Source organism: Artemia franciscana, chromosome 11 (assembly GCF_032884065.1).
Source record: "Artemia franciscana chromosome 11, ASM3288406v1, whole genome shotgun sequence".
Taxonomy (NCBI): Eukaryota; Metazoa; Arthropoda; class Branchiopoda; order Anostraca; family Artemiidae; genus Artemia; species Artemia franciscana.
In genome coordinates, this window is record NC_088873.1 from 47945587 (window position 1) to 47970306 (window position 24720).

The 24720-nt window shown below is 35.2% G+C and overlaps 1 protein-coding gene across 11 annotated transcripts in view; it reads right to left on the reverse strand.

Moving 5' to 3' along the window:
• LOC136033317 (neuroligin-4, X-linked-like) overlaps positions 1-24720 on the reverse strand; it is a 185402-nt gene that overhangs the window by 8352 nt on the left and 152330 nt on the right. For 6 of the 11 annotated variants that reach the window (XM_065714108.1, XM_065714104.1, XM_065714101.1 and 3 more), the window contains 2 exons: positions 23145-23318; positions 17425-17490 (listed from right to left, as the gene is read on the reverse strand). In XM_065714108.1, coding sequence (XP_065570180.1) covers positions 17425-17490; positions 23145-23318 — 240 coding nt within the window. Of the gene's footprint in view, positions 1-16178; positions 16447-17424; positions 17491-23144; positions 23319-24720 lie in introns of those variants that run through there. The other 5 variants (XM_065714111.1, XM_065714112.1, XM_065714110.1 and 2 more) reach the window with 3 other exon arrangements.

Consider the following 24720-nt stretch of genomic DNA (forward strand, 5'->3'; position numbering starts at 1 on the left):
GGATAAGCTTGTTTTGGTGTTACTTGGTTATTCTACATTTTTTTTCATAGGCATATATTTTGGGGTGATACCTAACGCGGGTATACCATGGGGGATTCATAGTAGGCATGCTGCTTGCCTGGGTAGGAATTTAAAGTACCGAAACCCAATAGGCAAGTGTGTATTCTCCTGATGAGCCCTTGTGTTGGGTTGTTGCCTCTGATTTATTTGTCTTTTTTAATTTTTCATATTTGGTAGATGACGACTTATACTTACTTAAGACATGACTGCCTGACCATGGATTATTCTTTATGGTTGATTGTGTATGGCTATGCTGTTTGACCTATGTGTTTGTATGGATGAGTAGGGTTAAGGCCTCATTCAAGTACTGATCTATATTAATTACTAATGTAGGAAAACATTCTTCCTTTTCTCCTTCTGTCTTTTTTTTCTTTTATTTTCTGTTCGAATGACTCCTTTCCCATTTTTCTAGGACCATTGATTCAATACGATCACACATAAGGAAAAAACAAAAAGCAAACAAACAAAAACACATCCGTGATATTTTCTTCAGGAAAAAAAAAGTGAAATTCCATATCTTTGTGGTTTGAAACCTCTTTGGGAACAATCATAGTTTGGTAGCCTATTAATATCATTTGCCTTTTAGGGGATGTTTCTCCCTTATTTCGAAAATCAGGTGAATTTTCGCAAGCACTTAGCTATCGATAGGTAATTCAGGATTAGGATAAAATGTTATTTTTTTTAATGTATTAATCATAAAGTTAATGGTAACGAACTGCAAGTAAGAGGTGACCCGGCTCAATAGTAAACGAAACTCTAAAAAACAGAATTTCGATACCAACGGGTGCATTAAAAGAATTGGATTTTTATACTGATTTTAAATATATAAGTTTCATCAAGTTTAATCTTACTCATCAAAAGTTACGAGCCTGAGAAAATTTGCCTTATTTTCTAAAAGGGGAAAAACACCCCTTAAAAGTCATAGAGTCTTAATAAAAATCACACCATCAGATTCAGCGTATCAGAAAGCCTTACTGTAAAGGTTTCAAGCTCATATCTATAAAAATGTTGAATTTTTTGCCAGAAGAAATATCACGGATATGTGTTTATTTGTTTTTTTCCCGGGGGTGATCGTATCGACTCAGTGGTCCTAGAATGTCGCAAGAGGGCTCATTCAGACGGAAATTAAAAGTTCTAGTGACTTTTTTAATTACTGTTACAAAAGGTCCTTTTTTAGAGTTTCGGTTACTATTAACCCGAGTTGCTCCTTACTTACAGTTGGTTACCATAAACTGTTGAAAAATGTATTTCAGTGATACTTTTGATCTTGGGAATGTTGCTTTTGATCTTTAGAAGAAGAATCAAATAATTTAATATCTATGCTGCTTACCTTAGTTTAAGAGCTGAAGATCTATCTCAAAAATCTATATTTATGAGTATTTCACTTTGACAATAAAAGAAAATACAAACATTTCTTTTATTGAATAAATAAAGCGATTCTCCAGCTTCTCCTTCTACCCCCTCTTTTACACTAGCTTTTTAGTGCAAAATGAGGCGCACATTGCACCCTGTTTAAAACAGAGTAATTCACAGATTCTTAATCTTTGTGACTCAAGGACCAAAATGGATCCCATTGTCCCCCCTGCCAGCTTTTTTGCAGAAAGTTAAACATGCTGCAGCTTTTTCGAAGCAAACTAAGGGTATCGTCTTCAGTCTATATGATTGCAAGATCAACGTGGGTCAGTGACCTCTCCACTTTGTTTTATTTCTGACATTATAACAGCAAAGTATTTGAACTTTTTCAACCTCTGCGTAAACTAGAATAAATTACTTTTAGAGTAAGAATCAACACCAAAATTGTCATAAGCGTTTTGACTAACGAATGGTAGGTGATATCCTAAGCCCCATAACAAAATTAGCTGAGTTAATTAAAAAGTTTCAAGTTAAGTTTTGTCAAATTTAGAATTAGATATAGTTTTTGTCCAATTGAGTTGCTTAAAAAAGCAATTGAAAATCCAAGATTTTGAAATCAAGATGGTTTTTGCACTACTTTAAAAGCCTTTCTTTCTTTCTTTCTCTTAATTCTACTTTTTAAAACAGTAAAAAACTTTAGCGTAAAGAGCAGGGCGTTGATGAGGAAGCAGCCCTTTCATATACGAAGTAATTTCTGTTCGTTTTAAGTTTTAATGTTGCTCCTTACTTCCCTTTAAAAAACTTGTTTTTTATTTAATTTCTGAACGTTTTTGAATCAATGCATGTTTTGATTTTGGCTCTCCGCAGATGAATAATTAAAACGAAATTTGCATATCTATTTTTGTATTTTTGTATATTTATTTTTGTATATATATGTTTGTATTCTCATGTTTTTATTACGTGTATAAAGGGATTCACCCCCTCGTCAGTACCTGGCTCTTTATCCTAAAGCTTAAATTTTTCCCAATTTATTAAGAATGATCCCTGAATCACAAAAGCCGTAGAATAAATAAATAGTTGAATTTACTAAAAATGCTTTAGCGTAAAGAGCGGGGTATTAGGAGGAGGTGAGCCCATCATACACGTAATAATTTATGTTCGTTTTAAGTTTTCATGCTTCTCCTTACTTTCAGTTGAAAAAACTTTTTCATATTTATATTTTCATTGTTTTTTTTTAAATAATGCTAGAAAATCCTGCTCTCCCTTCATGAAAATTTTCTTCCCCCATGAAAAACTCCTCCAAGGTAAGTTCCCCCCACATATCCCCCTCTTCTCAACCCCCCCCCCCCTCAACCTAAATATCCCCCAGAAAAAGTCTGTACTCTTCCAAATAACAATTACTATATGTAAGCACTGGTCAAAGTTTGTAACTTGTGGCCCCTCCCACGGGGATTGTGGGGGAGTAAGTCGTCCCCAAAAACATAGTCATAAGGTTTTTTGACTACGCTGAGTAAAATGGCTATCCGGCTATCAGAATTTTGATCCGGTGACTCTGGGAAAATAATTAGCGTGGGAGGGGGCCTAGGTGCCCTCCAGTTTTTTTGGCCACTTAAAAAGGGCACTAGAACTTTTCATTTCCGTTAGAATGAAACCTCTCGCAAGATTCTAGGACCACTGGGTCGATACGATCACCCCTGGGAAAAAAAAAAAACAAAACAAAAAAACAAACAAATAAACACGCATCCATGATCTGCCTTCTGGCAAAAAACACAAAATTCCACATTTTTGTAGATAGGAACTTGAAACTTCTAAAATAGGATTCTCTGATACGCTGAATCTGATGGTGTGATTTTTGTTAAGATTCTATGACTTTTAGGGGTTGTACCTCCTATTTTCTAAAATAAGGCAAATTTTCTCAGGCTCGTAACTTTTGATTGGTATAATTAAACTTGATGAAACTTATATATTTAAAATCAGCATTAAAATGCGATTCTTTTGATGTAGCTATTGATATCAAAATTCCATTTTTTAGAGTTTTGGTTACTATTGAGCCGGGTCGCTCCTTACTTCAGTTCGTTACCACGAGCTGTTTGATAAAGTAGAACAGATCAGTGTTTCCACATTTTTATTTTTAAAATCCATAATAAAGAACTGAAAAGTCCTTAGAAATCCCCATATTCAGTACCAAAATCCCTAAAAAACTCCCATTTTCTAATTACTTCCTAAACCGTTTCTCCCTATCTCATTTTACCAGTACCAGTGAAAGGTAGCACATTTTGGCTTCTTAGATTGAAGACTAGCTATCAGTACCATGATAGAATCTCTCGTCATGTCGTTTAAAATGCTTTTTAATCATAAACTAAATACAAATAGCTTAAAATATACTTCAAATAATATAAAGCAAATAGAAAAGAAAATGCAATACTGTAATGTAGATTACAGTACAAGATGTTTAACACTGTTCAATCGTAACTTGTAAAACGTAATCATACCTTATCTTCCTCTGATGTGTCTTCACTTTTTTTTTGTATGGTGACTGAAGCTTTCACCCTTTTCATGTGGTGAAGTAACTGATCATATTCACATTCTACACTTTCTTGAGCCCTTTTCATTCCATATTTTGTTTTTAGAATCCCCGCAAAGTTTCTGTTTTTAGTTTATTCTTGACGGTCAGTTTTTATTACTTTTACAGCGCTGAAAAACCTCTCGACATTGACATTTGAAATGGAAGGGTGAAAATAAATAATACTGCCGGTTTCAGGTTAGGATACAAGTTCTTTCCAGCAGCATTTTTTTTTGCCAATACCAAACACCAGTAGGTCACGGCATCCATTTTTTTGGTGTTTTCAATATCGATGAGGCTCTGCCTCCTTCATTCCTGCTCGGTTTTGGCTCCATCCCATGGGACCTGTCCATACTTCCTAACAAAAGGTAGCAGAGGGGCAAACTAAAGTGATTGGGCTGACACTGTGTCAACCATTTCAGCATATTTGTAAATTTTGTCTTTCAAACGGAACCTTTTCTGTATCTGCTCTACTGATTTGATATAGAGCACCTGTGCAGCTTCGAGAACGTTTTCGATTGAATCAGGAAGGACGGCGGTATCTGACCTTAACGTCGAGAGAGGGTTGTGTCCCTTTGGGCCTAAGTAAACGCTTTCAAGAGGAAGTTAAAACTTCCGATTGTTCACATCGATTTCAAAAGCACTAGTTGATTCCACATAGTCCAACTGCAGAAAGTTTAGAGACAACTCTTTGATCAGAGACTCAGTCTCTTGTTTAAGGCAATAAAACAGTAGCCAGTCAGCCTGAAAAGCTACATTGAAGTCCATGAACAAGCCCAATGCAAATGTAGAAACTCAAAATGACATTCCATGAACAGGTTCAGATTTGTGTAGACAACCTCGTATAGTTTTGTTGCATCCTCAACTAGTAGAACTCTGTAGTAGGCGCTTAGAGTATCCCACTGCTCAAGTATCTTGTCAACAACAGCTTTGACTGAAAGCCACCTGATCTGTCCAGCCTGGAGAATCCTGTGCATGTCAATTTGAGGATGCTGCCTCTTAGCACTATGCGTAAAGTGCATATAGATGGACTGACAGATATCTTCCGTTGATTTTGGTAATTTTTTACATTCGTAAGAAGCAACTAGATGGACCATATGGCAAGAGCACTTCACAGTCACTACCCATGGAAATTCTTGTCTGATCATGGATGTAACACTTTCATGAGCTCCCATTATGGAGTTAGTGGTATCAGAACAGAACCCTTTGAAATTAGCAGGAGGAAGTTTGTGTGTTTAAACTATGCCCTTCTTTAGCTCCTCAAATATAGACTTGGCTGAAGAATCAGGGTACTCAATTAAATCAAGTATGTCAATTTCAAATGAAAATGGTCATCATTGCAGAATATAACTCCTACTGCTAGAAGTTTTTTGGTTGATACATCAGTTGATTCGCCAATAATGACAGAGAAGCAGCGATTCTGCAGGGTTTCAGTCAAACGTTCTTCATAGAAGCCACTTTGTCCTATTTGTGTAACATTGGTAGCTTTTTGATTCTTGAAGCGGACGTTGTCAACTACCTGCTTTGAAGTTAATGATTTCAAAAAATCTACCAGAGGCTCAACCTTTGAAATAACTAGGTCCTGCTCCACCAAAAACTGCAGATCTGGGTCTTTAGAAGCTTCTTCTTAGCCACGCCTTCAGTTGTGGGTCAGTCAGCCAAAAATCAACAAACTTTTGACAGTACTGTGTACTAGCACCATGTACAGGTTCACCCTTTTTCTGTTTCTCTTTAGTTGAGATTTTATAGATCGAGGTCGGTGGCAACAATCACTACTGTTGGCTACACTGCTAAAACTCAAAACCTCATACAACTAATTCTCAAAAACTTTTCATCAAGATGAAGCTGAAGCAGTCGCAAATATTACTGTTGCGATTTAATTTAAAACAAAAGGTTAGCATGTTTACTGTCATTTAACCACTCTTGAAACAAAAGTATTCTAGCTTAATAGAGGAGGGCAAAATCATCAGACTATCCAGGGCATGCCTGAGTGTCAATTGTTACATGATTAGTGCAGCAGATGGTGTCAGGTGAGTAGAGGTACATTGCTTATGCTAATGTCACCTAACATTGAATGGTAGCCAATGAAATAACTAGAATCTATACAACTTTTACAAGGCAAATTCTGCTACAAAATACTTTATTTGTTGCTTAATCCATTTAAAAAATGGATTTATAATGAAACAGTAAGTTTAAGACCAATGTTTTAAAGGTTGAGACCAATGTTTAAGAAATTGAGACCAATGTTTTAAGCCTTGGTTATATCCCAAAACTAGAAATATTTTGGTCATTTTCAAGAGCTTAAATTGTGCTTAAATTTGAATTTGCAACATAAGTGATTGTTAAATTCGTAAAGAACATAAAAAAAGGCATCGAGTGGTATGATCACTTTATTTGTAAGTCAAAAATATGAACAACAAAAATTTACCAATTCAAAATCTTTCAATCTTTCAATGATCTCAAAATCTTTGTGATGTTAAAAATGTTTAAGTAACTGAAGAAGTAATTCTGTGTGATTCCAAGTTTAATTCGCAAGGAAACATATCCTGAATCGAATTATCCTGCTTCTCTGATCAAGAAGATGATGATGATGAACAAATTAAAGGAAAACCCGTAAAAATTCCCTAAAAGTCCATGGGAGAGGAAAAATCCCTAGAAAATCCCAAGATCCCTAAAAAAATCTTACCCCTAAAAGACTTGAAAAATCCCCATTTTAGGGGGGAAATCCCCATAGTGGAAACACTGGAACAGATATCTATATAAGTCATTGGGCTTATAAACCCTAAAGCAATTCACCCTGCTTTATAACCAAAGCTTGGAGCGGATAAAATCATCGTGATACTGTGAAAGCCTTCTGGAAACATCTTCAGAATAAAGGTACTTATAATTTAACATTTTCCTTAGATTTATATGTATTCTCTTTTCATTGTTCCCTATTTATTTGTATTTTATACCTTTTTACACCGATGATTAGCTTCAGTCAAAATTGAGCTTGCACTGAAAAACGAAAAAAGAAAAAAAAATATTGAACCAAGCTCAAACTGAGTAAGCTAGGTTTATCAATTACAACAACATCTAGTTAAAATTTGTTAATTTTGCGGAGGGGGGATTTTGTGCATATCATTTGGGGCATTAACTCATGCTTTTTAACTTCAATCACGCCTTACGAAAAAGTTCAAGACCTTATCAAAATGAAAAAATAAAATTGGTGTAAGCTACTAATTACTTTACATATTATCTCGACATCTAACTACTGTCTAACTAACACATCAATCTTCTACTCATAAACATAGGTTTAAAAATGTCAACTATACTCATATAAAATCCAAGCTCTGTGATCATTTCTATAATTTTTCAATTCGTGCTTTTGCTCATTTTTGTATTTTCATTGCTACTGAGTCTTTCTCATCCGTTTAGAACGAAATTTGTTTTTGGTCTGAACAAAGATTTAAAAACTCAAGAAAAATATATTGTTGGCCATTAGAAGAGATAACAGAAGTAGATATTTCACACTAAAGTCTCAAAAATGTATATTTCCACATTTTAGAATTTGGATCTCAAGTAAGACTAGGGTTATTCTGTACTTGAGTGAACTTAAAATTTACTCCTGAGCTTTGATACTAACTAAATCAGCTCTTGGTTATTTGGGACTCAAAATTTCACTCGGCCTTTTTAGAGGAAAGTAACGTTAGACATATAATCAAATGTTAAAAAACTAACAGAAAATATGTGGATTATTATATTCATTTTATCATTATAATAATATTCTCAAAAATAAGTTTTGTGAATTGTAAACATTTTCCTTAGCACAAAATGGCTTTTTTTTTCAACTCGTTTTAAGAAGTCTTAAGAAGAACTCGTCTTAAGAAGAAAATTTAAGGGGATTTTGCGGGGATTGTTGAGCTAAATCAAAAGATTCTTTGCGCAACCAGGTGATCAAAATACAGTTAGATAAAATCTTGAATTGCTGAGATTGACAGCTACTGCTACTACTATGATCATGCCTGCGACTGCAAATGCTACATCTAGTTCTAAGGGCTGCTAAATTTGTTTTAAGGAATGTGTCATATTTTTTCCGGAAATGTGCTTTTTGTGTCATCTCAGAGTCCATAATGTTTCACAAAATGTGTCATATTTTTTCGCTAAAAATGGTATCATATTTAATTGTAAAATCTTTATTTGGAGTTTTTACAAATAAGTTCAAAAAGGATCTTTTCACGGAGGAATTTATCATGAGGGAGGAGAATTTCCATGAAGAGAGCGTAGAATTTTCTAGCATTATTTAGAAAAAAATGAGAAAATAAATAAAAAACAGTTTTTTCAACTAGAAGTAAGGAGCAGCATTAACACTTAAAACAAACAAAAAGTAATAGGTATGTAAGGGGTTCGTCTCCTCCTCAATATTTCGCTCTTTACGCTAAATTATTTTTAGTAATTTCAACTATTTTTTCTATGACCTTTGTGTTTCAGGATTCACTCTTGCATCTTTGGGACTAAATTCAAGCTTTAACGTAAAGAGTAAGGTATTGACGAGGGGGCGAACCCCCTCATATACGTAATAAAAATATACAAATATAGAAGTTCGTCACGTAAGTTAATTAAATAAAAAAAGTATTTTTTTAACTGCATGTAAGTGACATTAAAACTTGAAACGAACAGAAATTATTTCTTATATGAAAGGGGTTGTCCCCCTCAACGCCTTGCTCTTTACGCTAAAGTTTAACTCTTTCTCACAACTCTACTTTTTAAACAATGAAAAACTTTAGCGTAAAGAGCGAGGCCTTGAGAAGGGGATAACCTCTTTCATATACGGAGTAATTTCTGTTCGATTTAAGTTTTAATGTCGCTCCTTACTTTCGGTTAAAAAACTTGTTTTTTTATTTAATTGTGAATGTTTTTAATTACTGCGTATTTTGATTTTGGCTTACTGCAGATGAATAATTAAAACCCTAAAATCGTCTGATCAAAAGTTTGAGACAGACATTTTGTTTAGCATAGTTGAAAGGTCAAAAAAACCAATACCTTTCGAGATAGCATGACCCCCACAGCCCCTGGGGATAGACATTTGTGTTATAAAAACTGCTTGTTGTTTCCGTATAGTATCTGTTAATGGGGAGTCTAAAGACATTTCTCTGGAGGGGGGCTGCGATTTTGTACTTTGCCTGGGCTTCTATGGGGAGAATTTTCCGCGGGCAGAGAAATTTCCGGGGTTGAACTTTCCAAGGCAAGTTTTACACTGGGGGGATTTGACAGAATTCTTATACGAAACTCTTTTTATTTGTCATACTATTTCTTTCCCAACTTAATTTTGCATGTGGAGATATCCCGGGGAAATTTTCAGGGGATTTTGGATTTCCTGGGAAAATTTCCACGGGCGGTGGATTCTCAAATTGATGAGATAAAGGATTAGAGATAAAGGTTTTTTTTAAATAAGTAGGCTAAGAAAAAAATATCAAGCTTAAACATCCGAAAGAAATTTTATGGAGGCAGGAAGGAATTCTCAGCGAGTATAGAATTGTCCGGATGGAATTTTACGGTGGGGAGATATTTTAAGTTTTAGGAGGTTTCCACGGAGGAGTTTACCGTGAGGGAATTTTTCATGGAGGGTGAGTCAGATCTAACGATTAGTATCCTCTTAATCTATTCCACAACACCCATAGCCACTATTCTTTTCTTTTTCACCGATAACCAGGAAGAAGGCTTAACGGCGATTCCCTCAAGACCTCATTACAAACACCTGGGTTTGACGCAATTTCGCGCGTCTCTGGTGCACCTGTATGTTATGTAATTGTAATTAAGGGTAAGAGAATATCGCGTGACTTTATCCCAGGATTTCTTCGAATGTTACATAATAAGGTTTAGAATGTTACGTAACAAGGTTTCCTAGAGTCCACTAGCCAAGCAGGAAAGTTTTTTTAAGGCATTTTTCATCAAGAGGTATTTTAAAGACTTTTTAAAAGACATTTTGCTTCAAAAAGTTTCATTATATTTCAAGACGTTTTTAAAAACATTTTTCTTCAAGAGGTTTCAAGATGTTTTGTAAGACATTTTTTTCAAGACATTTTGCAAGACATTTCAAGACGTTTTATAAGATTTTTTCTTCAAGACGTTTTTAAAGACGTTTCAAGACATTTCATGACGTTTTCTATGACATTTTTTTTCAAGGCGATTTTCTTCGTGATTTCGTTAGTTCTTAAGCAATAAGGGATTGTTTACGTATGTTATGGATAACGCATTCACACCTGATGTACTAGACTTTAGGGCCTTGTAAAGAAATCTCCACTTGTAACTGAGCATGGCACACACACAGGTGTTACGTAATGACGGGGGACACATGTGGGTGGTAATTAATGACAGTGCACACGTGTGGTGTTAAGTAATGGCAGCACACATGTGAGTGTCACCTAATGGCGGTGAACAAGTAAGATTTTACTTAATTGCAGCGCACACATGGTATATTACATAATACTTTAAGAGATTTCATTTTCTTTTTTTTTCAAGGTGATTAATTCTTTCAAGTTATATTTTTTCAAGGCGTTTGTTTTCTTCAGGATTTCTTTTCTTTCAAGGTGTTTCTTTTCTTTCAAGGTGATTTTCTCAGGGAACCTTTGTATTCTAAAAATTTTTGCCCCATTAGGATTCTTAAAGGCCATTTCCATCTAAACAAATGGTGCCCGGGCATCTGGACCATGAAATTCTTTCTAATATTATGTTTCAGGAAATAGATCCTACGAAATAGCCTATTGCACGCAAGAGGAATCCCCTGTTCCGTTTACTGGCTGAATTAAATGATTTTCAACCTTATCTGAATGAGAGCGCATAAGTATTCCTTTGCTATTGATTTCTGGTCCATTAAATACACCTGAAATACACAACAAATAGATTGAAGAACCAGCTTTTCAGTGGGACAGTCTTTTTTGGCTAAAATAAATGTCCACGTTGACCCTTATTTCGTAGGATTACCTAAACCTTTTAGAAACAAATGCGTTACCGTACGCCATTACTCCCTCGACACTCGAGGTTCAATATGAGTATATTTTTTGATAATTCTAAATCAATTAACCATTTCAGAATTTTCACACAATAGATTTTTCGGCCTTCTATTGGCTAGAATTGCTATTTTGCACTACAAATCGGCTGAAAATGCCGCTCTGCTGGGAGACTTTTTGGCTAAAATAAACATCATCTGGTGCATATTATCACACTCAAGTATTTTTCCAACTTTTCCCCCTCAAAAATAAATTTATAAATTAAAAATGACCATTGTTTTTATTTGAACTTGTTGCTTGCTGATTTTTATTCTTGAAACTTGTTGCATGTTCGTTTTTATTCATCATGAAACTTGTACATTGATTTTTATGGCACTTGGTATTAACCAAGTGACATATAGCAATCGCCAATTCTGTCGGTCTGTCTGTCGGTCTGTCGGTCCCGGTTTTGCTACTTTAGGCACTTCCAGGTAAGCTAGGACGATGAAATTTGGTAGGCGTATCAGGGACGGGACCAGCTTAAATTAGAACGCTCTCTTTGGGATAGTTGGGGGGGGGGGTTATTTCCGAAAAATTAGAAAAAATGAGGTATTTTTAGCTTACGAACGGGTTATCGGATCTCAATGAAATTTGATATTTAGAAGGATATCGTGTCTCAAAGCTCTTATTTTAAATCCTGACTGGATCTGGTGACTTTGGGGGAAGTTTGGGGTGGGGAACCTAAAATCATGGTAAACGCTTAGATTGGAGGGATCGGGATGAAACTTGGTGGGAAAAATAAGCAGAAGTCTTACATAGGTGATTTACATAATTGGAACGGATCCGATCTATTGGGGGGGGGGGAGTTAATTCTGAAAAATAAGAAAAATGACGTATTTTTAACTTACGAAGGAGTGATCGGATCTTCATGAAACTTCATATTTAGATGGACCTCGTAACTCAGATCTCTTATTTTAAATCTCAACCGGATCAAGCGTAATTGGGGGGCAGTTGGGGGGGGGGACCGGAAATCTTAGAAATTACTTAAAGCGGTGAGATCAGGATGAAACTGGAAGGGAAGAATAAAAACCTGTCTAAGATACGTGACTGACATAACCGGACCGGATCTGCTCTCTTTGGTGAAATTGGAGGGGGGGTAATTTTGAAAATTGAGGTATTTGTAACTTACGAAAGGGTGACCAGATCTTAATGGAATTTGATATTTAGACGGATCTTGTGCTTTAAAGTTCTTATTTAAATTCTGAACAGATCCTGTGACGTTGGGGGGAGTTAGAGGGGGAGACCGCAATTCTTGGAAAACGTGAAAATTGGGGTATTTTTATCTTACGAATAAATGATCGGATCTTAATGAAATTTGATTTTTAGAAAGAATTAATGTCTCCGAGCTCTTATTTCAAATCCCGACCAGATCGTTTGACATTGGGGGAGTTGGAGGGGGAAATCTTGGAAAAACACTTGGAGTGTAGGAATCGGGATGAAGCTTGGTGGATAGAATAAACAAATGTCCTTGATATGTGATTGACAGAATCGTACTGGATTCGCTCTCTTTGGAGGAGTTGGGGGGAAGGGTTCACTGATATGGCGAGTTTGGTGCTTCTGGACGTGATAGGACGATGAAAATTGATAAGCGTGACAGGGAGCTGCACAATTTGACTTGATAAAGTCGTTTTCCCAGATTCGACCATCTGGGGGGCTAAAGGGAGAGGAAAAATTAGAAAAAATTAGATATTTATAACTTACGAGTGGGGGATCGGATCTTAATGAATTTTGATATTTAGAAGGACATCGTGACTCAGAGCTCTTATTTTAAATTCTGACCGGCATTAAGCCTCTTATTTTCCTTTTTAAATCAATCTATTGATTCGTAGAATTTTTTTTAGAGCTCATACCATATGATCCCTTGGCTCTTAGCTCTTCTCGCCTCGTCACAAGTGCCATATGAGCTCTTAGCTTTTGTTCTTTGTGAAATAGATTTTTGTTCACGGAACTTATTTTGTGCTGATTCTGTTCATGGAACTTGCTTCGTGCCGACTATTTTTCGTGAAACTTGTTGCATGTTAATTTTTCTCTTTGTGACCCTTGTGCTTTGATTTTTCTCCTCGTGAAACTGTTTTGTTCATGGAACTTGTTGCGTGTGGTTTTTTGTTCATGGAACTTATTGTTTCCTGATTTTTGTTCGTTCATCTTGATTTTTCTCTTCGTGGAAATTTTAAAGGTTTTTTTTCCTCGTGAAACTGATGTTGCTCATGGAACTTGTTGAGTTCTGATTTTTTTTTTGTTCATGGAACTTGTTGCATGTTAATCTTTTTCTTCGTGAAGCTTGTACATTGATTTTTCTCCTCGTGATACCGATTTTGGTTTTGGAGCTTGTTGCGTGCTTTGTTTGTTTGTGCCACTTGTTGTGTGCTGATCCTTGTTCGTGAAATTTGTTGCATGTAGATTTTTTCTTTATGAAACTTTCACGTTGATTTTTATCCTCATGAAACTTATTTTATTCATGACACTTTTTGCACGATGTTTCTTTTCAGAATTTTTGCGTCCTGATTTTTCTGCCTGAAATTTGCTGCATGTTGATTTTTCGATTCGTGAAACTTGTACATTTGATTTTTCCCATCACAAAACTGGTTTTAGTAAAAAAACCTATCGCTTTCTGGCTTTTCTTATTTAAAGCTATTCCGCGCTAATTTTTTTTGTGAAACTTGTTGCACGTTGATTTTTAAGTTCTTGAAACTTGTTCATTGATTTTCCTCCTCATCAAAATGATTTTTTTCATGGAACCAATTGCTTGCTGTTTTTTTTGGTCGTGAAACCTACTGTGTGCTGATTTTTGTTCCTGAAACATGTTGCATGTTGATTTTTCTCTTCGTGCAGCTTCTACAGTGATTTTTATCCTCGTAAAACTGATTCTGTTCATGGAGCCTGCTGCGTACTGATTTTTATTAATATAACTCTTGGCATATGGATTTTTATATTCGTGAAATTTATACATTGATTTTCCTCCTCGTGAAACTGATTTTGTTCATGGAACTTCTTGCTTGTTGATTTTTCGATCTCGGAACTGATTGCGTGCTGATTTTTTGTTCAATAAACTTCTTACATGCTGTTGTTTTCTCATCCTGGAACCTACTTTGTTCATAGAACTTGTTGCCTGCTGAATTTTGTTCATGGAATTTGTCGTGGGTTTATTTTTGTTAGTGAAATTTGTTACGTGTTAGGTTAGGTTAAATGCCACGTCTCAAGACTGATGGGGGCTCCCAGAGGAGTAGTAATGTTGTATGTTGGCACATTTGCTTCTTAAAGTGCAGGTAGTCCTACAAAATAAACGGCTAACATGGACAAATGAGAAGAATGAACATGCAAAAAGTTCCAATAACAAAAAACAGCATGCAAGAAGTTCAAATAAAAAGAATGGTCATTTTTAGCTTATAAATTTATTTTTGATGGAAAAAAGCTTGGAAAAACCCAAAGATGTAATAATACGCACAAGAAGACGCTTATTTTAGTCAAAAAGTCTCTCTCCCGGGAAAGTGGCGTTTTCAGCCGATTTGTAGGGCAAAACAACGATTTTAGCCAAAAGAAGGCTAAAAAGAAGGCAGTAATGCCGTGTGATAGCGCATTTTTTTTTAAAAGATGAAGGTAATCTTACAAAACAAAGGGATTAACATAGACATTTATTTTAGCAAAAAAAGACTGTCCCTCAGCGAAGTGGCATTTTCAGCCGATTTGTGATGTAAACCAAAATTTTTGGCCAAAGAAGTCCAAAAAATCAGGAAAAAAAGCTATTGCGTGAAAATTCTGAGATAATCAATTGATTTAGAATTAGCAAAAAAACTGTTCCACAGCAAAGTGGTGTTTTCAGCCGATTTGTGGTGCAAAACAACAATTCTAGTAAAAAAAAAGGCTGAAAAGCTATTGCGTGAAAATTCTGAGATAGTCAACTGATTTAGAATTAACAAAAAACTATACTCATATTGAGCCTCGAGTTTCACAGGCAGTAATGTCGAAAAGTAGCGCATTCATTTCTAAAAGGTACAGTCTTACAAAATAAATCTTACAAAATAAGGGTTAACACAAACATTTAGTTTAGCCAAGAAGACTGTCCGACAGCAAAGCGGTGTTTTCAGCCGATTTGTGGCGCAAAACAACAATTCTAGCCAAAAGAATTCCAAAAAGGCTATTACGTGAAAACTCTGAGATAGTCAATTGATTTAGAACTAAAAAAAATATATACGCATATTGAGCATCGAGTTGCAGACGCAGTAATGTCGTACGGTTGTGCATTCGTTTCTAAATGGTGCAGGTAATTTTACAGAGCAATGGTTAAAATTGACATTTATTTCAGCCAAAAAGTCTGTCCCCCAGAAAAGCGGCGTTTTCACCCATTCAGTGGTGCAAAAGAACAATTCTAGCCAAAAGAATTCCAAAAAGGCTATTGCATGCAAATTCCGAGATTGTCAATTGGTTTAGAATTATCAAAAAACTCTACGCATAATGAGCCTCCAGTTTCAGAGGTAGTAATGCCGTACGGTAGCGTATTTGTTCCTAATAGGTGCAGGTACTCCTTCAAAAGAAATAGATTATCATTTATTTCAGTCAAAAAGATTGTGTCAGAGCAACACTGCGTTTCCACCATTTTTTGGTGCAAAACAGCAATCGTAGCCTAAAGGAATTCAATATTTGTTTCTGCTTATAGAAGCCTTATAAAACGCGAAAGAAAGCATAAATAAAACTTTACCTCTAATAACCCCGCCCTCTGGAATTGACTGCTAGTATGGGCTAGCCACATATTGTCACGGTGGCGTAAATATGCATAGTCTTGTGTTAAACAAATTTGGGGTTTTCATTAAAATCTCTCAGAAATAGCTCTTAACTTACTTCTTATATCACCGCCCCTCTGGTGTTGCTTGCTAGGACCCCACTGTTCTTAAATTTCATAGTCTTTTTGCTTTTTTCCCTGTTTCGTTTTTTGTTTGTTGAGTTTTAAGTACTTTTGTGTGTCTTTATTAATGCTTTGTAAGTTTGTTTTTTATTAATAAAGTTGCATTTACGATAAAAATTGTATCTTTTAGATTACTTGTTTTAGGAGAAAACTTCAATACGTAATGGAATATCTAACTCCGAAAGTATGTGACATCTCATTGATTCAATAGCTATCTTAACCTGTCTAGGTAGAGAACACTACTTAACCTGCTAGAACACTAATAACTCTGTAACAGGCAGGTGTATTTAATGGAATAAAAATGAGCAGCATAAGAATTCTTATGCGCACTCATGTGGAATGGGTCGAAAATTATTTAATCCAGCCAGTAAACAGAACAACGGATTCTTCTTGGGTGCAATTGATTATTTCGTAGAAAATATTTCTGAAACATAATATTAGAAAGACCTTCATGGTTCGGATGTCCGGGGTACGATTCTGTCAGATCAAAACGGTCCTTTTGAATCCTAACGGGGCGAAAATCTTTAGAATATCAATATTCCCTGAAAAAAAAAACCTTGAAAGAAATAACACCTTGAAAGAAAAGAAATCGTGAAGAAAAAACTTCTTGAAAGAAAAAACACATTGAAAGAAAAAACAAACACCTTGAAAAAAAGAATATGAAATCTCTTAAATTATTATGTAAAACCCTGTGTGTTTGCTGCCATTATGTGATATATCACGTGTTTGCCGCAAATACGTAACACTCATGTGTGTGTTGTCATTTCGTAATACCCCACGTGTGCGCTGTCATGACGTAACAACCACGTGTACCCACCATCCTTGCATAGCATCCATATGTGCACCGTGCTCAGTTACCAGCGGGGATTTCCCCACGAGGCCTAAAAATCTAGCACGTCACATGTGAATGCGTCATCCTTAACATAAGTAAACATTCCCTTATTGCGTAATAAAGAAATCATGAAAAAAAGGCTTTGAAGAAAAATGTTTTAGAAAACGTATTGAAATGTCTCGAACGTCTTGAAATACATCTTTAAAAAAATGTCTTAAAAAACCTCTTGAAATGTCTTGAAACGTCTTGAAAAATGTCTTAAAGAGCGTCTTGAAATGTCTTGAAAAACGTCTAGAGGAAAAATATCTTTAAGCGTCTATTAGTTCTGTGGAATAGATTGAGCGGATACTACTCTAACAGCATTATTTTATAAACGATCAGAAACTACTTTAAAAAAACAAGTTTTTTCAACTGAAAGTAAGTAAACTGAAAAAGAACAGTGATAGATCCTATTATTAATTGGTTGCGTCCCTTCTCATCACCTTGCTCTTTATGCTAAGGTTTGACTGTTTGTTCCAATTTTTTTACGAATCCTGAAACACAATGACCGTTTAATTAGAGTTGGAAGTATTTTTAAAGTGCTGAAAACTTGAGCGTGAACAGCATGGTATCTATGAAAGGGAAATCCCCATCATATACGAAATGATTTTTGTTAATTTTTATTTAATAATCAATTATCAATACACACCTTGGGCGGAGGTGGAGGAAATGACACATCGCAGCAGGCACAGGGATAATGCATCTTTTTGTAATCCTAGAAAGCCGATAGGTTAAACATTAGATATAATATCCATTAACGACTGTTGTTTTTTTTATGGAAAATTAATCCTGCTTCTAATTAGTGTTTTCTAATTAAATAAGAGTGTTTCTAATTAAATAAGAGTTTTCAGATAAAGATTTTGTAAACGAAACTAAAAAACTATACTGAAACATAAAACAAATGAAAATAAAGTCACACGATTCATGATAATCACGAAGTCACATCTACAGTCTAGTAAAGGAATTAAATTAGAAAAACAAGTTGTTTTAACGGAAATTAAGGAGCGACATTAAAACTTAAAACGAACAGAAATTACTTCGTAAGTGAAAGAGGTTGCTTCCTCATCTAGGCCCCGCTGTTTACGCTAAAGTTTGACTCTTTCTCTCAATTCTTCTTTTTAAAACAGTAAAAAACTTTAGCGTAAAGAGCGGGGCGTTGATGAGGAAGCAGCCTCTTTCATATACGAAGTAATTTCTGTGCGTTTTAAGTTTTAACGTCGCTCCTTACTTTCAGTTAAAAAAACTCGTTTTTTTTATTTAATTTCTGAACGTTTTTGAATCAATGCATGTTTTGATTTTGGCTCTCCGCAGAGGAATAATCAAAACGAAATTTGCATATTTTTTTTGGGGGGGGGGGCTAAATGGCTTTCTCATAATTTTGATCGAATGATTTTGAGAAAAAAAGAGCGGGGGCGAAGCCTAGTTGCCCTCCGATTTTTTGGTTAATTAAAGAGGCAACTAGACCTTTTAATTTTTTACGAATCTTTTTATTGGTAAAAGATTTACGTAACTTATAAATTAGCTTACGTAAAGAACTTTTGTATTCTCATGTTTTTATTACATATATGAGGGGATTCGCCCCATCGTCAGTACCTCGCTCTTTACACTAAAGCTTAAATTTTATCCCAATTCATTAAGAATGACCCCTGAATCACAAAAGCCGTAGAATAAATAGTTGAAATTACTAAAAATACTTTAGTGTAAAGAGCTAGGTATCATAAGGAGGTGAGCCCCTTATATGGGTAATAATTTCTGTTTGTTTTAAGTTTTATTGCTGTTCCTTACTTCCAGCTGAAAAAGCTTTTTCACATTTTTTTTAAATAATGCTAGTAAATCCTGATCTCCCTTCATGGAAGTTTTCTTCTCCCATGACAAATTCTCGATGGAAACTTCCCCCAGCATATCCCCCTCTTCTCAACCCCTCCCTTCAACCAAAAAAATCCTCCTGAAAACGCCTGTATACTTCCCAATAACCAATACTATATGTAAGCACAGGTCAAAGTTTGTAACTTGTTGCCCCTCCCACGGGGACTTTGGGGGAGTAAGTCGTCCCCAAAGACATACTTATAAGGTTTTTCGACTACGCTGAATAAAATGGCTATCTCAGAATTTTGATTCGTTGACTTTGGGAAAATAATTAGCGTGGGAGGGGGCCTAGGTGCCCTCCAATTTTTTTGGTCACTTAAAAAGGGCACTAGAACTTTTCATTTCCGTTAGAATGAGCCCTCTTGCAACATTCTAGGACAACTGGGTCGATACGATCACCCCTGGGAAAAAAAAACCAACAAAAAAACAAAAAAACAAATAAACACGCATCCGTGATCTGCCTTCTGGCAAAAAATGCAAAATTCCACATTTTTGTAGATAGGAGCTCGAAACTTCTACAATAGGGTTCTCTGATACGCTGAATCTGATGGTGTGATTTTCGTTAAGATTCTATGACTTTTAGGGGGTGTTTCCCCCTATTTTCTAAAATAACGCAAATTTTCTCAGGCTCGTAACTTTTGATGGGTAAGACTAAACTTGATGAAACTTATATATTTAAAACCAGCATTAAAATGCGATTCTTTTGATATAGCTATTGGTATCAAAATTCCATTTTTTAGAGTTTTGGTTACTATTGAGCCGGGTCGCTCCTTACTACAGTTCGTTACCACGAACTGTTTGATTAAATTAGAAAAACAAGTTGTTTTAACGGAAATTAAGGAGCGACATTAAAACTTAAAACGAACAGAAATTACTTCGTATGTGAAAGAGGTTGCTTCCTCATCTAGGCCCCGCTGTTTACGTTAAAGTTTGACTCTTTCTATTAACTCTACTTTTTAAAACAGTAAAAAACGTAATATTTTACTAATAAAAACATTCGTAAAGAATTAAAAGTTCTAGTTGCCTTTCTGAGTAACCAAAAAACCGGAGGGCATCTAGGCCTGCTCCCCCACTCCTTTTTTTGTCAAAATCGTTCGATCAAAACTATGAGAAACTATGACTATGAGTAAAACTATGAGTAAAGAACTTCTGTATTCTCATGTTTTTATTACGTATAAGAGGGGGTTCATCCCCTTGTCAGTACCTCGTTCTTTACACTAAAGCTTAAATTTTGTCCCAATTTCTTAAGAATGACCCCTGAATCACAAAAGCCGTAGAATAAATAGTTGAAATTACTAAAAATAATTTAGAATAAAGAGCGAGGTATTAGGAGGAGGTAAGCCGATCATATGCGTAATAATTTCTGTCCGTTTTAAGTTTTAATTCTGCTCCTTACTATCAGTTGAAAAAACTTTTTCATATTTATTTTTTTATTGTTTTTTTTTAAATAACGCTAGAAAATCATGCGCTCCCTTCATGGAAATTTTCTTCCCCATGATTATTTCCTCCAAGGAAAGTTCCCCCAATATATCCCTCTCTTCTCAACCCCACCCCAACCAAAAAAATCCCCCTGAAAACGTCTGTACACTTCCAAATAACCATTACTATATGTAATTCAGAATTTTCTAATTTTTGCCGAAAGAAGGATCACAGCTGCTTGTTTATTTTATTTTTTTTTCTCAGAGGTGATCGTATCGACCAACTGGTCCTAGAACGTCGAGAAAAGGTTTATTCATTAAAAGTTCAAGTGACTTTTAAAGTGACCAAAAAGTTTGGAGGGCAATTGGGCCCCCCTGCTCCTTTTCCCCAAAATCACACCATCAAAATTTTGAGATAGTCATTTTGATCATCATAGTTGAAAAGCCAAATAACTATACTTTTTTATATAAAATGACCCCCCACATCCCCAAGGAGAAGGTCTTTAAGTTAGAAAATTAACTCACTGTTTACGCACAGTATTTGTTATCGGGAAGTATACATACTTTTTGGGGTTGGGGAGGGGCGAATTTTCTGATAGGGAATTTATTATGAGGAGGGAAGCTTTCAAGGGGTGAACTTGTCAAGAAAAATTTTATGCGGGAGTAATTTGCCCAAATTCCTGTACAAAATTATTTTACATGTCTTCTTTTCTCTTTTCCGTCTCAGTTTTGCGCGTGGAGCCGTTTTGGCTAGGTGTCCAGGGTAAATTTTCACCGGGACTGAATTATCTAGAGGATATTTCCGTGGGGAGGGGATTTCTCTGTGAAGGTGGGGCCAGAATTCCTGGCATTTAAAAAATCAGAAATTAAATAAAAAACTGTTTTTTCCTACTGAAAGTAAGGAGCAACATTAAATTTTTAAACGAACATAAATTATTAGGTAAATGAACGGGATTGTCCCCTCCTCAGCCCCTCGCTCTTTACGCAAAAGTTTAAGTTTTGCCCTAATTCCTTAAGAATGTCTCCTGAAACACAGGGTTCGTTTAATAAAAACAATAAGACACTTTTTAAAAGTACTAAAAACTTTACCGTAAAGAGTAAGATGTTAAGGAAGGGAAAACCTCCTTCATATGCATAATAATTTTTAATAATTTAGTTCTAATGTTGCTTCAATCATTGAGTTAAAAAACTTACATATTAAATATTTAATATATATATATATATATATATATATATATATATATATATATATATATATATATATATATATATATATATATATATATATATATAATATATATATAATATATATATATATATATATATATATATATATATATATATATATATATATATATATATATATATATATATATATATATAAATCAGAGGAAACGCTATAGTGGTACCTATAGTAAAGGCTATAAGGCTTCAATGTTTGCTATTCATTATTTGTTTTTTTCCTCAGGCAGTTGATACGAAGGGGTTGGTCGCAGAAACTTGGTATGGGAAGGTTACTCTCTAGGAATTTAGAAGTTCTAATGCTCTTTTTAAGTGTCAAAAGTTATAGGAGGTCAACTGGACATCACCTCTCTTCCCCCAAATGCTTCTGATATAAATTTTAAGATAGCCATTTGTTGAAAACAGTTCAAAGATCAAATAACAAAAACTCGTCGGTCAACACAACCCCCTAGAGCCAGGGACAGGTGTTGTAAGTTATGCACAGGGGCGTACAAGCTTCATATAGAAAAGTATTTAAAACAGTTTAAAGATCAGATCAGCCCAACCCCTCCCCCTTACTAAAAAATATTAACGATATTTTGTTAAAAAAGTATATGAGCTGACCCCAGGTCCTCCGCGGCCCGATCCCCCTCCCCTCCAAAATCTTATTAATTGTATTTATTCCAAAACTAATTGGACCTAACCCCTGGACATCCGCGGCTTGACCCCCCACCAAAAAAATTAACGATAATTCATCCCAAAACTTATCGAAGCTGAACCCTGGCCCTCAAAAATCTGAACCCGTCCTCCAAAAAATGTATTAGCATCCTCTACTGCCTCGATTTCCCGACCCTCTCCCCCCAAAAAATTAAACTTTCAACAATATGTGTTTCAAAACTTTTTGGAAATTACCCCTGGCCCTCTAGGAGCCCATCCCCGCCATGGCCCGTATGCATGTATATTTACACAAACACTTATCTTGGTAAGCTTCACTTACCTTGGTGGTATAAATAGTAAAGACGGCGGAAACAGTGATATAGAATTGCCAAGACTCAGGGTGTTTTATTTCGCAATTAAAAAGTTTAGAAGAAAAGGAAGATAAGTATGCAAACCAAGAAAAGAGTATTGGGGGCCACAGTGATGACTGTTTCACTGTGTTGAAGCATGGGCACTCTGAATAGCGGATGAAGATTTGCTAGATGTTTTCCAGAGAAATTGCCTATTGGTTGTTCTGGGTGCACAGCTGACTGACCATATTTCAAACAGTAGTCTGTACGACAAGTGAGGCTAAATCCCGCTTTCTATAATGAGGGCTATAATGAGATACAGGTTGATATGGCTAAGGCACGTTCTGCGGATGAAGGATGACGGATTGCATAAGGTTGACCTTTTAAGCCAACCGTCCAGGACTAAACGCAAAGCTGGTCATCCACGGTTGGGGGGGGGGAGGATGTGATAAATAAAGATTTAAAGGAAGTGGAAACTTCCCGGAAAGATGTACAGAGGGAGGCTTTGAATAAATTAGGATGGAGGAGGAGCTAGCGTAGCTGTTTGGGCCTCAGGTGGCTTGGTACTGCGGTGAGTTATTAATAGTAGTAGTGCTAAACACAGACACACACACACACACACACACATATATATATATATATATATATATATATATATATATATATATATATATATATATATATATATATATATATATATATATATATATATATATATATATATATATAATAAATATAAAATATATATATAATATATATATAGTAAATGATAAAATAGCCAGAGAGCCATCAATTTACCCTTCATAACACAGATTTTCAACAGTAGAATTTTAAATCTTATAATTTACATCAGTTACCTGAGAGTGTTTTGTATTTTCTGAAGTTTCATTAGCACATACAATCGGAGTGTAACCGTTTGATGTTGAATAATCAGAAGCTACTTGCTTTGTTACGGAGGTAGGAACCATCACAGGGAAAGAACCTTTTTCTACAGGTTCTAGTTGAAATTCAGTCGAAAGGACTCTTCTGTTCTATAAAAGAAAACAATAAAATAAAAGACAAGTAAGGTCTTGAATTTTTCAAATAAAATGGTGCTCAGTCGCCATTTATTAGAAGATATTATAAAGGTTTTCTTCTCGATATAGAGGAAAAAACCACCACTTGCAAGATTTGCCTGGTGTCAGGTAGAAATACAATTTAGAAAATTGATTCAACAGAGTTTTGAGTACTAATGTATCCGAAGCATAATGAGAACTATGAATTTCTTACTGAAAAGGAATATAGAAAAAAAAATTGTACATCATTTAGTACACACGAGAGAATGTGGATCTAAAGATAAAACAATATACTGTTTTTATCTGTCAGAATACAAAGAAAATAAGCTTTATCTCAGTTGAAATCTACGATGTAGGTAAATTTTTGTTCAATATTTAAAATATGGAGGTGGTATTTTGATTGGATTACGTTAGGTAAATAATATAATGCGTTCCGTGCCCCTCCCACTATAATTTTTTGTTTCAGTTTCTATAAATTTGTTACTAAAGTATTGTATTTTCATCATTTCTCAGTATATTTCATTATGATAAACCAAGCTTCACTTCTCTAGTGTGTACTAAATATTGCACAAGTACAAGAAGAACCTTCTATGCGTTTACCATATCAGCACAAAGTATCATTGAGCGGTTATTTTCTTCTAAGCCTAATTATACGAGAATTGTGTCTCTGTAAAAGATAATAGCTAACTGACAGATTTATCGGACTAGTTATTTTTCAGAATAAAAGCTGTAAACAATAAAATATAAGTCATTGTTCTTTTAGACCATATTAAGGGAAAAGATACCTTAGGCACTCATCCTCCTTAAAATTTCAGCATCATGTATAATATATACAAAATAGTACACATCACCTTTATGCTTCATACATATCTTTGGTAGCATTTGGTCTCCCCTCTCAAATATCGTGTCCCCCCCAAAAAAAATTAATATATGGTAAAGTATTTGTTGGGGCGCCCAAAAAAATTAAGGCCTTAATGGTTGAATTTGATACCTTCTTCTTCTTATGTCATTTACTTCTATTTTAATCCTATATAGCTGATAAAATGCACCAATAACTAAGGTTAAAACTTACTTAGACTTAGAATTAGCTCCTCCCGCAACCACAGGGTTATAAGGCGATGATTGTGCCTCTGGACGACGACCTCTGAAGAGTTTGCGGTCACTGGTCTATCTAAACTATCCCACCAGTTTAGCATCCATCTCAAGTTATCAGTTAAACTTCAGTTTCTGCTATTAATTTTGTCTAATGCCGTGGAAAGACAGCGCCAAAAATCACGGGGGACACTACCATCACCCATACAGACTATGTGGCTTAAAACAGCAATATACTACACTGGATTGTTTGAAAAATCAGTCATTAAAAGTGCTTGTAATAACA